The sequence below is a fragment of the Sorex araneus genome, chromosome X (genome assembly GCF_027595985.1).
Source record: "Sorex araneus isolate mSorAra2 chromosome X, mSorAra2.pri, whole genome shotgun sequence".
Classification (NCBI taxonomy): Eukaryota; Metazoa; Chordata; class Mammalia; order Eulipotyphla; family Soricidae; genus Sorex; species Sorex araneus.
Genome location: NC_073313.1, coordinates 233,692,454 through 233,708,092, shown reverse-complemented (window position 1 = coordinate 233,708,092; position 15,639 = coordinate 233,692,454). Strand labels below are relative to the sequence as shown.

Below are 15,639 nucleotides of genomic sequence, written 5' to 3'. Positions count from 1 at the left end.
AAAATTTTTTCTATTGAAAATAGCTTGCTCTTTCAATACCTTTCTTTGAATTAGCATTCAAAATGGCTGTCATGTGGAGTTTCTAAGAAAACTGTAAATGCTAAGAACATCAGTTCTTGTCCTGCTAAACATATTCATTTCTAGCAGAAGCTGAGTCATTGCATAAAAGTGAAAAGTATTTTGTCTTTACAAGTGGAAATTACATTTTGGGGGGAGTAAGGGACCTTCTAGACAGTGCCTCAGGGACCTGAGAGCTACTACTAGTGATACTTAACCACCTGTAGCAGAGTTTAATACTTGGTTGGTGATGGGATGTTGGGTTCTCTGGGTTACCAGAACCATACCCAGAGGTGTATATGAGGCCATATAGTGTTGGGATACTTGCAAAACTCAGGGTCTTGCATATGTAAAGCATGAACCTCTGAGCTACATTCCCAGCCCTGGCATCACATTTTTTAGAAGTCCTTCCAGAAGTTCTTGATACTTTTTTATATCAGTGTAACATATTTTCTCAATTCTCCTGCCTGCTTCCATCTTACCTGTAATTTTATATTACTTAATGCTATGTCTTTTTTGATTCATGCATTTAGTGTTTCTAGTACTCAATAAGAAACAAAGTATAAAACTAACTGAAGGACAAGGGGAGAGACCTTTGGCACTTATCTCACTCTTATCTTACCTGAATCATTTTGGTGTGAAGTCCTTGTCCCAATTCACAGCCTCCGTGTGTCACTAAGACTGAGCCATCGAGATAGATGTGGACTAGAGCAGCTGCCTGGCGGGGGTGGGGGGAGGGAATAATTATAATTCCAATTAAGTTGGTGCAGCCAAATGTTCCTGTGTGTTTAGCTCACATTGAATGAATGGTTCTATACTTCATGGACCTGGTGTCTCATTTATACTAGAGAAGAAACTCATTTTTGCTTTCTACAGCTTTTTAATAAAGGCCAGACTTGAAAACTTCAGTCTTGATAAGTGAATGAAGACTCAATCTATTGACAAGTGAAGGCCCTGGGGGCTGCCTCTCTAAGGTCACAACCCAAATGACATTCTTAGTCTTCCTTCCCTGGACATGAGATGAATTTTGAGGGAGAGAGGTTAATTTAGTTATCTTATCTCCAGTTTCAAAGACAGCCCTTACAGCACCTACAAGATATCCTTGGTACTTTCAGACTTTGTATTTAACTTTAGGATAATCTAACAAGAATAATGGATAATCTTGTGAGTGGTACTGCACATATGTCCAGAGTCTATGCTGATGATTGTGTAGACACCAATAGCACTATTTTACTGCAGGGACAGGAGTTGGGCAGTGTATACTTCGACCTCACACTCTAGGTACACAGTTAGACTTTGAAGCACCTTGAAACACTTTGAAATGCCCTTGTACATTGAAGACTTTGAAATGCCTTATGTAGCCACAGCAATCAGAATTGATTTTTCATATAATTAACCATAAGGACCCAAAAAAAGAGAGGAGAGGAGAGGAGAGGAGAGGAGAGGAGAGGAGAGGAGAGGAGAGGAGAGGAGAGGAGAGGAGAGGAGAGGAGAGGAGAGGAGAGGAGAGGAGAGGAGAGGAGAGGAGAAGAGAGGAGAAAAGGAAGGAGAAGGGGGAGAAGGGAGGAGAGGAGAAGAGAAGGGAGGGGAGGGGAGAGGAGTGGAGAAGAGAGGAGGGGAGAGAGAGGGAGACAAGGGGAGGGGAGGGGAGGGGGGAGGAAGGGAGGAAAGAGGAGAGGAGAGGGGAGGGGAGGAGAGGAGAGGAGAGAAGAAAAGAAAAGAGAAGAGAAGAAGAGGAGAGAGGGGAGAGAGGGGGCAGCGGGGAGAGAGGGGAGAGAGGAGAGAGAGGGGAGAGAGAAAGGAAGAGAGAGAGAGAAAGAAAGAGAGAGAGAGAAGAAAAGTGCCTGCCTTAGTATCAGGTGGGGAGGTGGGCAGGAGGGAAACCGGGACAGTTGGTGGTGGGAAAGTACACTGTGAAGGGATGGGTGTTGGAATATTATATAACTGAAATCTAATAATGAACAACTTTGTAAATGAATATATCACTGTAATTAATTTAAGAAATAATAAATTTTTTAAAAGAATTGCTTTTATGTTTCCAATTCAAGGCCATAACTGGTAATATCTAGGCACTGCTCCTGACCTGGATTTGTTCTTGGTGGTGCTTAGTATCCATGTGGCAGTGGGAACTGAACCACTGAACCCAAGTCTCTCTCACGCATAGATGTGTACCAGTACTGGATCAAACCACCATTTTTTTTGGTGTATATTTTGGGCTACACCTGGCAATGCTCAGAGATTACTCCTGACTCTACACTCTACAAGAAGTTTTACTCTTGACAGTGCTCAGGGAACCATATAGGATGCTGGGGATCGAACCCAAGACGGCCTTGTGCAAGGTGAGTGTCCTATTTGCTGCACTGTCTCTCTGATTCCTAAACTACCATTTTCTGAGTGAGAACTTCATTTTAAAAAAGCAATATTGGTCACCACATTAAGATAATAGTCTTGCATTGCATATTATTGCTATAGTAATGACTAGCAAATTTGTACTTTATAAACACAAAAAAGCTCTATGAAGTTAATTCTTTGTTTTGTGGATAGGCACAGCTAAAAGACATTAAAATAAATAATTTAAGCAACCATATTCCAAGTCCACAAGAATCCTCTACTTTTTTAGGGGGACCTCCCTAGAAGCTAGAGCTTTAAGCTGTAACTATAAACTATAGCTTATAGTTGGTCCCTTGTGAGACTTATGGGACCAACTGCTGTTGGGGATCAAATCTAGGGTCCAATGCATGACAGAAAATGTTCTAACCTTCTGAACTATCTTCCTGGGAAAGAATTTTTACTTTATGAAGGTTGTATGTTGCTGGCTTGAGAAATATAATCTGGGACATGATTGAATATAGTGTCTCCAAGCAGTACAGCGTGTCTAACCTTTACTGCCAGCCTCCTCATTCTTCTCTCTTCCTCATTAATGGCCTCTAAGGAAGGACTTGAACAAAAGATACTTTTGGTAAGAAATTGCCTGGTAATAACTAATTAACACTAAGAAGGGGGTTGGATTCTTTTTTTTGCATGGATTTGGTTATAAGGACATTTCTGAGACTGGTGGGGACAAATGGACTTTATCACTGTATCACTGTCATCCCATGGTTCGTTGATTTACTCGAGCAGGCACCAGTAAGGTCTCTATTCCTTCCAGCCCTGAGATTTTAGCAGTCTCTCCTTACTCATCTTTCCCAATGATTGAAGGCTCTTTCAGGTTAAGGGAATGAGACCTATCAGTACTGTTTTTGGCATATCGAATATGCCACGGGTAGCTTGCCAGACTCTGCCTGTGTGGGTAACTTGCCGAGCTCTCCAAGAGGTGTATATATACATATATATGTATATATGTATATATACATATATACGATATATATATTATATATATCGCTCTCTATGATTTATTGCCTACTGTCTGAACTCCATCAAATATGGTGTGGTAATTATGGAAAATGGGTAGGAAGTGTCATAATGTTTTGTGTGGCCGTGAAGCTGCGGCAGCTAGACAAATGGACACCAAAAAAAAAGTACAAAACAGAATCAGAGTGCCATGAAAAATAATTTCAAGAGAAACTAAAAGGAGGTTAATTCTTTCCTGGTGTTCCCCCTTACCATCCAGGGCCTCCAATGCTTACCTAAACGAATGAGCTCCACTTTCCTGCAATAGGACTATTTCAGATTCTTCTTTTATTTTGGAGGGCAGGGGAACTACCCAGAGTTGTACATTTTGCCTTTTTCCCCAGTCATTTGGAAAAAAATGGCATTTTGTGAGAGGACGTTTCTCCCATTCTCACCTGCTGGAAGTAGCCCACAGGAACCCCAATGGTAAATTTCATGGGAACCACTGCAAGTCCCCTCTTTTTCCAGTAATTTTTTTTGTTAAATTCCTCAGCAATCCGTTTCCTGCTATAGAATGAAGATTTCTCTAAACACTCCTTCCAGCATTTTCTCAGGGGTGCTGGATCAAACGTCTCCTTAAAGGCTGTTTTGCTAATTGTCTTATACATGTTTATTTCTTTCACCTGAAAGACAAGAAGAGCAAATGAATTTCAAGCATATATGCTTATTTCATATGTGAAATATGTTTTCATTTTATATCTGACATAAATTATGAAAGGAAATATTTATTTATTTATTTATTTACTTATTTTTGCTTTTTGGGTCACATCCGGCGATGCACAGGGGTCACTCCTGGCTCTGCACTCGGGAATTACTCCTAGCAGTGCTCAGAAGACCATAATGGGATGCTGGGAATCGAACCTGGGTCGGCCACGTACAAGGCAAACGCCCTACCCACTGTGCTATTACTCTGTTGGACACAGAATATTGGACACAGAGCGGGGCAGGAGCGATTCCATTATACCCTATTCCTGCTCCAATCCTGTTTTACTTAAACCTTTTTGTTTTTCTTAAAACCCCACTTCTCCCTGCCCCCAACCATCTCTGAGGGAAGGTCATATTTGGGCTGAAAACTCTGCCTTGGCAAATAGTTTCATAACCGCTATTAACTGTTTATAGAAGCCACTTAGACACAAGCAGGATGGGTAGCTGCCAGAATGTTCTGAAAACATGTCTAGATCACCTATCTGTAACTGCTTGTTTGTACTACTAGCAGCCGCCAGAATGTTCTGAAAATATGTCTAGATCACCGATCTGTAACTGCTTGTTTGTACTATTTTAAAGTATTTTTTCCTCTGAATCATGATACTTGCATTTTTCACTTATGTTTTTGTTGAAATTCGTACATGCAGGTTAAGATGTAAGCAGATGTAAGCACTGACTATAAAATTTGCAGCTTTTCCCTTGACTGGGGTCTTGCTTGGGCCTGCGTGCCTAGAAGCTTGACCCCAGCTAGCTGCCTTAATAAACTCCGTTTGTGTGTTGCATTACTGGCTGAACTCTTTGTGCGGATTGGGAGAGGGGGAAATTATCAACACTGGACCCTAACAACTCCAGCCCCTAAAAGGAAATATTTAAATATCTATAAATATGTAGATGCAAGTGTATACCTGTATAAAAACAGACAATAGCAATAATCTTAATAGAAACTACTATTAAACATTTCATATGCTCTTAGCTAAGATAAAATCTTCCAGCTTAAAATTGTTATTTTTTTTTTGGTTTGGGGCCACCCCAGCAGTATCCAGGGCTTACTTCTAGTTCCGCACTCACAGATCACTCCTGGCAGTGTTTGGAAGACCATATGGGGAACTGAATCTGGGTTGGTAGCATGTATGGCAAGTGTCTTATCTGCTGTATTATATCTCTGGCCCCAATTTTTATTTCTATCCTACATTGCCTTATTATTAACTATTCTCAAATTAGCTTTTCAAAGTCTTCTAAGATAGTAGAAGTGTTTACATAAATAGTCATAATTATTTCAATTTCTCAATTTATGCCCTTTGGTGGGTCATACTGACTTTGGTTTAGTCTATGGAATTTGCTTTGGCCAATGTTTTAAACACATGCAGTGCAGGCAAAAACTTGAAAAAAGTGCTTGCACAGTAGGATTTTTCATGGTTTTGCTACTTAGGAACTTTCTGAAGCACATGGGCACTAACCTGGCCTAGCCTTTTGGAGGATGAGAAATTGTGAAGTAGAGATGGGCTTCCTCAATTGTGACATCTCCCAGATTAATCAGCCCACAAATCACTAAACCTGTCAATGAGACAGTCTTGGATCATAAACAACCAATACAACTGGCTCAGACCAGAAGTACAACTATCAACTGACCCAGAGAATATGAAGAGATTTTGTTTTTATCCACTACACTTTTTGTTTTAATCCATTACGTTTTGTGGTTGACTTGTTACCCAGCAAAAGCTAACTGATATTTAGAGAATATATTTAATTTTTTGGTATCTACTTTGTAGTTGGCATAAAGCTACCTGTAGGTAATCAAAATATAGTTGGACTGATTACATTAGAGTTATGTTAGAAGCTTCTGATAGATTACCTCTTCAGGGAGTAAGTTACATTGAGATGCCACAGCAGTTACATAAGCTTCAGCTACCACTGTGCCCTGAGGGAAGCCAAATCCTCGAAAGGCGGTATTTGATGGCAAATTTGTTTTGCAGGCCCTACATCGACACCGGAAATTAGGGATATAGTAGGCATTTTCTGATTTCAGCACGATGAATTCTGTCACCTGAATTAAAAAGAAAATAAAGCTTCATGTCTATCAAATGTTTAAACTCACATATTTGATTTTATCTATGGTTAGAACTTTTGCATTTGAACTCATTTGTTAGACAAATATTCAAAGAGATAAAGCAGACACATACTGCTCAACTTGTAACCTACAGGAAAGGCATACTTCTTATTTACCATCTCAGACTCATCAGGGGTACATCCACCGTTGATATAATATTCAATATCAGCAGCTTTGATTACGCCATTGTTCATGAATCCGATCTGCAAAGTGATATAACAGGTAAAACCATGTTCTCAATAGTCCTTTCCAACAAGGTACACAAACACAACTGATCAAGCTTATCAGTCCATTCCCTTCTTATGCCCATGATTTGGTATGCATTTATCAGAGGGACACAGCAGATGATGCTCAAGTTGATCATGATCCCAAAAGAAAGTTTTCATTAGTTTCAGGCAATATCCAAATATCCCTTTTAAGAACATTCCGTAACTCTCTGTACTAAACTGGTTACCACTGGACAATGCAGTTTCCTGAAATTTTTGCTCTTACTTACTTTGTATTTTCCAAGGAGAGGGTGGCGGCCAGCAGTTATCAGCATATCATCCCCACGCTCTAGAATAAATCGGACTGGGCGGCCAGTCCTTTAGAAAAGAACTCTGTTAGTATTATGGATGTTTCATAAGAAAGGGGGATTTGAAGTAATCTAGTCTAATGGTTATTAATGGGAGTAGTAATAAGCTCTTAAATAGAATTTTAGAAGATTGTGGGGTTCATTAAAACATTTTGAATCTTGTTATTATACTGGTTTAGTTGTCCTTGACAATATAGATGTTAAAATATTAATTTGGTTATGTTATTTTTCTTATTTTTTATATTAAGAGATTATAGGATTATTTTGTAATTAAGTATATAAGTGGTCACATTAACATGAATTTTGTGTAAGAATATTAAAGGAGTCATTAAAATATTTGCTGTAAGAGGATTTTGAGGCTGAAAGGGTTGAGAACCAATGCTCTGATAAAGCTCAACCTCTCTTGCTTTTTTACAAAGTTCTCCACTTTGTGAAAGCCCATCAAGTTCTCTTTTTGTCTTCTGATAAAATTTCCTGGTGCCTGCACACACATATTCACAAGAGTCTTTTCTTTTGTCCAGAAATACTAGTGAATTGAAACTTCCATCATTTTTCTTTTCAGAAAAACTATGGGTAGGGCGGGTAGGGCATTTGCCTTGTACGTGGCCGACCCAGGTTTGATTTCTCTGCCCCTCTTGGGCAGCCGGGCAAGCTACTAGAGAGTATCTTGTCCGCAAGGCAGAGCCTGACAAGCTACCCATGGCAAATTTGATATGCCAAAAGCAGTGACAGCAAGTCTCGCAATGGAAATTACTGGTGCCTGCTTGAGCAAATCAATGAGCAACGGGCAACAGGATGACAGTGAGACAATGATACAGTGATTACAGCAATAGTTTGGAATACGTAACATTTGTCTTGAATGTGATTTATGAACAAGTAGTTACAAAAATCCACAAATTGTTGTGGTGATTCTTGTGTCTGTTTATTCCACCCAGAAACTACTCTATGAACATCCCAGGCAGTTTCAAATCCTGGTTTATTTTGTGACAAAATTTGTCCCTGGAACTGCTGGTTCTTTTTTTTTTTTTTTAATCCTCCCTCCAGTCAGTCAACCTCAGCTTGATTTAATACTAGCAATTTAAAACCTAAACATTTTAACAAGTGAATAGCAGTACAGCTTACAAAAATGTCAAGTTTAGTTATATCTGTGCAATGAGCCTCAATTTACAGTGATTTCATTTAATTCACAGAATAATTTGGAGAACCGGGTAGGCAGAATTCTCTTGACTTTGCAGATGAGCAAACTAATCAGGCTTATTCAAGGTGACCTTGTGAGGGAGTGAGCTGGGCGGGGCTTGAATACAGGTGTGCTGACTTCTGTTCCAGTGCTCCTTTATTCATATGTTAGCCAGCCTCCGACCTGTAGAGCTGTTTCTATGGCTTACTTATAGGAGGCCACAGCGCAGATAGCTCCTAGTATTCCAGGCTTGGTCACCTTCCCCCCAAATGCTCCTCCGGCTCTTCGCATGTGACATGTGATTCTACTCCTTGGGACACCTAGTGCCAAAGCCACAAATTCCTGTAAAAGATAAGTCCATGAAGCTATGTAAGTGCCACTGAAATAATTTATTTCCTTGCCTGGAAACTTCCCCTCTATTAAGAAAGGGAAAGTAAATAATAAAACAGACAGCATTAACAGAACTCCATGACCACGCTCACAATTCATTTTTGAACATTTTAAATATCTCCAAGGAAAGCTTCTCTGTTCTAAGCGGTCACTCCTCATCTCTCCCAACCTCATTCCCTCCAATCCCCAGTAGCAGGCAAACTTGTATCTACTTTTGGTCAGAACCTTTTAGATAAGTGGATTTAAACAACATGTGGTCTTTTGTGACTAGCTTCTTTCACTTAGCATGCTGTTTCCAAGTTCTACATGTGACAATATTCTATTTCTATTTATAACCAACCAATCTTCCATGATATAGGTGTACTGAATATTACCATTTACCAGCTGACTGGCATTATTTTTACTTTGGTTGGTTACAAACAATGTTTCTTGTGAACCTTAATTTATAAATGAAGAAATGTTGTAATTTTCATGGGTACATACCTACCCCTAGAATCCCTAGAATTTGTAGTCAGTCTGCTAAACACACTGAATAGCCACTAAGCTTCTTTCCAAAGTGGCTATTTAATTGTTTTGGTTTGTTTATTTTGGGGTCACACCTGGCTGCACTTAGAGTTTTCTCTTGGCTCTGTGCTCAGGAATCATTCCAGGAGATGTCGGGGATAGAATGCACAGCAGTTGAGTGCAAGGCAAGTGTCTAATCTACTATACTATCTTTCTGGCCTGTGTCTTCTTTTTAGCTCACTTGCAAAGTTGGGAGGTTCTAATTTCTCTGCATCCTCACAAACATTTTTTTTCTTTTGGGTTATTCTAGTGGGCATGAATTGGCTATAATTTGCTATAATCATTGTGCTATAATTTGCATTTCCCTAGTGAATATGACATTGAGCATCTTTTCGTGGGCTTACTAGTCATCCAGAGACTTTCTTCGGAGAGATGTCTATTCAATCCATGATTAGTTTCAGATTGTCCCACGTTTGGGCTGCTTGCTCAGTGTCCTTGTTACCCCCGTAAGTGCCTGCTGTTGTGATTGTACTCCAGGAAACAACATTGGTAGACAACACTGGTGCCTTAGGGATGCATATTATCTATGTGGAAGCTAGAGCCACATGCTCTGCCAAAAAAGATCTCAGAGTTGATCCATATATGTGTACTGGAATGGACAGCTACACCCACCAATATGTAGGAGATCATATAGCTGCTTAGGCATAGAGCTAGTATCTCCTTACTCTTTCAAAATTTGCAACTATGGAGCCACATTTCAGCTCAGCATGTGTCACTTCAGATGTTGCACTTTGTTTTGAAGGTGGCTGGATGCTTCCTTTTCTTATTGAGCCTACCCTCTTGATCCTCTTTGGTCCTCTTCAGGACTCCAGTTATCTGCACATTTTTCTCTTAGTGATGCATGTAGGACTCCTCCTCCCAGTAATAGTTTGTGTATTTCTCTGTAACTGGCACTACTCTAGGACCATTAATTTATATTTCAGAGGAAGGAATTATCTGTAGATTTTCTTTATTTTCTGGGTGTGGAATACCATCTAACTTGCCACTAGAACAGGACTGTAATGCTCATGTTACTGCACCGGACTGAAATCATCTTGGAAATGCAATTACTTTATGGATGTACCAATGCATGAAAATACTCATAGAACAGCAATGAACCTTAAAGGGAAATGAAAAGAGTCTCCTACGGCTTTCACTTCTCCAAGATCTTCAGCTATTACTATCAGCTATTGTGAGAAAGATCAAGTCCTATAATTTGAAAGGAGGCACAATGTGCTGATCTCTGAAAAAAAATTTTCCCTTTAAAGAAATGTTTGTCCTATTTTCTTCATTCTCTAGAGAACAGGGGAGGTGAAAAATGGGAGGTAGAGTGGAGTGCCTGGTTGAAGAGTCACAGTCCATGGTCACCTGAGGTCTCATTTTCCAAAATGATCACCTTACCTGTACTTGTGTTGGATGCTGAGTTCCTACGTGTATCACCATTTCTTTATCTTCTTCTTTCGGAATAGTCAGGATAGTTTGTGTTTCCATGTAAAAATGTTCCTGTCCTTCCACATGGACCTCACCTACAAAGCACACCACACAGGACCATATTTACATGAAAGTTCCAGCCTGAGCCTTTGACATCTGCTCAGCAAATTTGGCTAAATGATTAAACTCTGATTTGTCAGCTCTAAATTGATGTGGGAGCATCTGTAACTCAGAAGATGGGATGATAATGGAGGAGGAGAGGATATGGAACTTGTTAGGTACACAAAGGTTTGAAGTGGTAGATCTGAGGCTTTTCTTATCCTCCGACTGAATTTCCCTTTCCATTCTGAGATTTTTGACTTGTTTACTATTTCCTTACCATTTTTTCAAGAGAATATTTGAACTCTAGTTTTAATATTTAGAAGGAACCATTTTTACTTTAAAACTGGCCAAAAGATTCTTTTGATGTTAAAATAAGTGAAGTATTTTGCTGGGAATCAAACAAGTTTTTTTGAAATTATTTCTTGAAACAACAGATTTTGAGTCATGCAAAAGGTCAAAAATATTTTGCTTTTAACTACAACATCCAACAGGAGAGAGAACAAAAGGGAATGCCCTGTTGCAGAGGCAGGGTGGGGTAGTGGGGGTTGGGGTGGGGGTGGTGGGAGGGATACTGGGAACATTGGTGGAGGAGAATGGGCACTGGTGGAGGGATGTAAATGAAATGGAAACATGAAAGTTCATAAGTTTGTAACTGTACCTCACGGTGATTCACTAATAAAAATTTAAAAAAATATTTTGCTTTTGCATTAATTTACTGAGTTAAAACCCAAATCTGTTTAACAATTACCTAGCTGTTTCAATATGCTAGATATTATCTTACTATTACTTCATTTAATGCCAACATCCTTGGAGGTAAGTATTACTGGGACATGGGAACCTAGAAAGGTTAAAGAAACTGCCCAAAGAAACTGAGTCAGTAAATTAGCAGAGAAGGATTCAAGCTCAGATAACCTGACAGGACTTTCAGCCTCTTGCCTCCACACCACTTCTCTGTGTCAATTTACCCTGAAACCCAGTCATTTCTGCTCAAAATTCCCACTTGTGCACAAATCCTAAATGGCAAAGAGTTGGCATCTTGTCACTGTGAATAACAGTAAAAAGAAAGTAAACTGTTGTAATTAAGAGCAAGATCATAAGACCAGTCAATCCTGAGTTCCATTCCTGGTTCTACTACTAATTATATAGGAGATCTCAGCCACTGAACTAATTTTTTCAGCCTCAATGTCTTTATCAAAACGGAACTACTGAAATGTTTCTCCTATAGTTGTTTTGCTTGCATGTTAAATACTAAGCAGTAAAGGCTTCATAGGTTAAAACCAGTTTCATAATAATATTAATATTTATTTCATAAAGTTGTTGGCAGAATTAAATAATATGCAAAATGTTTTGTATGGTCTATGGCAATGTTATTTTATACATGTTGACAGCTGATATAATTGCTGTTAAATACTCATAATGATCTCTCTCGTATGTCAGCTATAAAGAAGTTTCATAGGTAAATATTAAATGCTCTAGAGCAGTAGAAATGTGCCTGCCAGAGACAGGCTGGATGGGGGGTGGGTAGCAGGAGGGAAACTTGGGGATATTGGTGGAGAATAGTGGAGACTGGTGAAGAGCTTGGTGTTGGAACATTGTATACCTGAAACTTAATAATAAATATCTTTGTAACTCTGTAATTCAAAGAGATTTAATTAAAAATTAAGAAAAATGATAAGGAGTAATGAGTGTTTGGCATGACTAGTGGTTGTTATAGACCTCTGACATTCTTGATGTGTTTAACTATTATTTTGTGTGAATGAATTGTTTTCATAATTGGGAAATAGTACATTTTCTGATTAATGATGCTGGGAAATAAAATTAGCAATCCAAAGGTCTCTCCAAGGTTCTAATAAACCACAATAGCTTTTATAATGTACCATTCAACTATTTGAAGATAATACGCCCTGTGAAAATGACATTTCTCTCCCCTCAGATCAGTAGTGATTCTTTAGGTAAACTGCTGGGATGCTCAACTCTGGCCACATTTTAGAAATACCTGGGAAATTTTATATTTAACCCTTTAGCCACCTGAGGATTGGGGGCAGTGATTTCAGCACAGTTGAAAATCTTAGTATAAATTTTAGCAGGCTCCTCACTTATGTGCCTTTAAGTCCAACCAATCAATATTTTTGGTTGTCTGACTGAGAAAGCTGACCATTCAGATGGAAGAAAAAACTCATAAAAACTCATAAGTAAGTGGAATTGTGCAGTTCAAAACCATAAGGTCCAACTATACTGAGACAACTGACTCCATACCCCACTGCTCTGATTTCAGTGATTTGGGATAGCTTGGAAACTTAATAATAAATATCTTTGTAACTCTGTAATTCACAGAGATTTAATTAAAAATTAAGAAAAATGATAAGGAGTAATGAGTGTTTGGCATGACTAGTGGTTGTTATAGACCTCTGACATTCTTGATGTGTTTAACTATTATTTTGTGTTGTTAAGAAATTAATGCTAGAGTCTCGAGCTGGGGTGATAGTAGTGCGCGCTCTGCCAAGATGCGACTCGAGGGGCCACATGTTTATTTGTGCGGCCGCTCTGCTGCTGATGACCACGATCCAGAGGACAGCTAGACTACTTTTGGTACTAGCAACTGCTTCCACCAATGTCTCTAGACTGTGAACTAAGCCAGAGTCCCATGCTGCTCTAGGAAGGGAAATGATTCAATTTCTAACATAAATCTCACTGGACTTAACTACTAAAATACTAAAATGCAGAAATCCTAAACCTAAAGAGACTTCATATCTCTTCATTCTCAGCAATGGAAAACTATCAAATGCTTCTTTGTCAGCAGGGCTTTTTTTTTTTTTGAGGGGAAACTCCAACAACAATAGTGAATATTGTGTTGAAATATGGAATGTAATCAAGGTAAAGAGAAAATGAAGTGAAATTTATCAGCTACGCAAGTGGGGGAGGGGTGAGGGGATGGGAGGTATACTGGGGTTTTTGGTGGTGGAATATGGGCACTGGTGAAGGGACGGGTGTTCAAACAGTGCATAACCGAGATAAGCCTGGAAACTGTAACTCTCCACATGGTGATTTAATTAAAAATTTTTTTTTTAAAAATTAGTGCTAATTTAGGTTTAGCCAGTGCAGCAATTCAAACACACAAATAATAGCATTAAGACTGAGATGATAAATGACCACAATATGATTGTATATATAAAAAAAACTTGAGAGGTGTTTGAAATTTTTGTTTATGGGCCATACCCGGTAGTTCTTAGGGCTTATCTCTGGTTCTGCATTCAAGTATCACTCCTGGCAGGTCTTGGGGGACCACATGAGGTTCTTGGGATTGAACCTGGGTAGTCTGAGTACAAGGCAAGAGCCCTACCTGCTAACATAAACTTAGGAATGGTCCTGGCAGTAAGATCAATGTGTAAAAACTGATTAGGTTGTTGATGCATGATCATGTTGATAATAACGCTAGATGCAAACAATTAGATTAAATAAAAATAAAATAATTTACAGTAACATTCTAAAGCATTATTGGGTGTTGTGTATTTGGACCACACCCAGCTATATTTAGGTTTTACTCCTTCCTTGTTCTGTGCTCAGGGATCACTCTTAGTAAGTATTCAGGGAAACATAAGCAGTGCTGGGGATCATATGGGGGTTGACCACTTGCAAGTCAAGCACCTAACCCACTGTGCTAATTTCTCTGGTCTTGACTTTTTAAAACTATGAGACTGATATTAGAATTTAGTTAGAAGTAGTAATATTCAGGAATTAAAATCTAATTATGAATTAATAGCTTTTGCATTGTTTTCACTAAAATAAGTTTTTTCCTCCAAAATAAGTACTTAAAAAACCATTTATACCATGTTTTATATAGCCAATCCACATATTATCTAAAGGACTCCAAAAAAATGTAACCTAAAACAAATAAAGCATATTACATTCTTTTAGCACTAAGATATGTGATTTATATTTTTATTTATAATTATACTTCCTACCCATTTTTCATAATTATCACACCATATTTGATGGAGTTCAGACAGTAGGCAATAAATCATAGAGTAACATATGCCTCTCGGAGAACCTGGCAAGCTACCGAGAGTATCCCACCCGCATAGGCAGAGCCTGGCAAGCTACACATGGTGTATTCGTGTATTCGATATGTCAAAAACAGTAATGATAGGTCTCATTCCCCTGACCCTGAAAGAGCCTCCAATCATTGAGAAAGACAAGTAAGAAGAGGTTGCTAAAATCTCAGGGCTGGGAGGAATACAGACATTACTAGTGCTCTCTTGAGTAAATCGACGAACAACAGATGACAGTGATACAATGATACAGTAACATTCTAAAGCATTAAATATGAAGGACATCTGATATGAATCATTCTAAAACATTAAATATGAATAACATCTGGTATGAGTATTAAAAAGGATGTAAGAATATTCTACAGTGAAAACTGATATCGAAAGGTGAGCGAGCTCCTTAAAAGACAGAAGCTACCATTTTCATGAGTTGGAACTGAATGTAGTTAGACTTTCAGACATATCAAGTTGACACTGTTTATTGAAAACTCAGTTAAAAATTCAGCATATTATATTTAGTGGAATTTGATGAGCTGACAGTGCATGTATATGGCAAAGCAATGAACCTATAATAGCTAAGGTGTGGAAGAAGAAATAACACTGGATTGTGCACTAGCTTTAAGATTTTGTGGAGTTCAGCAAGTAAAATGGGGTAGTATAGAGATATATAAATGGATGAATGGATTACAATAGAGAATTCAGAATAGAACACCACATGGAAAACAATAAAAGCTACGCTGCATTCAAGAAAGAAAAGGATTATCTTTGATAAATGGTGCTGGGTCATTTGGATAGACACCTGAAAAAAGAAAATAGAACTTTATCTCTGTCTCACATATTACAAAATTATTTATTTAAGGTGTATTATAGCCCTAAATGATAAATCTAATATATTTCTAAGAGAAAATCATAAGGCAATATCTTTTTAACCTCTCAAAAGCAATATTTTCTTTGTGGACAAGAAGGCATTAACCATAAAAAAATTGATAAATAAGATTTCATTAAAACTAAGAGCTTTTGTTTATAAGAAACACAAGGGAAGTAAAACTACAGTTCATAGCCTTGGAGAAGCTGTTTATAGTATCAGTAACCAACAAGGAATTCATATCAGAAGCAT

General features: G+C 38.4%; 1 protein-coding gene across 1 annotated transcript in view; it reads right to left on the bottom strand.

Annotated features, from left to right (window-relative positions):
- LOC101540787 (aldehyde oxidase 4-like) overlaps positions 1 to 15,639 on the bottom strand; it is a 99,918-nt gene that overhangs the window by 26,214 nt on the left and 58,065 nt on the right. The window contains exons 21-27 of the mRNA XM_055121837.1: positions 10,345 to 10,469; positions 8,219 to 8,352; positions 6,756 to 6,843; positions 6,376 to 6,462; positions 6,005 to 6,196; positions 3,843 to 4,070; positions 680 to 775 (exon numbers count right to left, since the gene is read on the bottom strand). Coding sequence (XP_054977812.1) covers positions 680 to 775; positions 3,843 to 4,070; positions 6,005 to 6,196; positions 6,376 to 6,462; positions 6,756 to 6,843; positions 8,219 to 8,352; positions 10,345 to 10,469 — 950 coding nt within the window. The remainder of the gene's footprint in view (positions 1 to 679; positions 776 to 3,842; positions 4,071 to 6,004; positions 6,197 to 6,375; positions 6,463 to 6,755; positions 6,844 to 8,218; positions 8,353 to 10,344; positions 10,470 to 15,639) is intronic.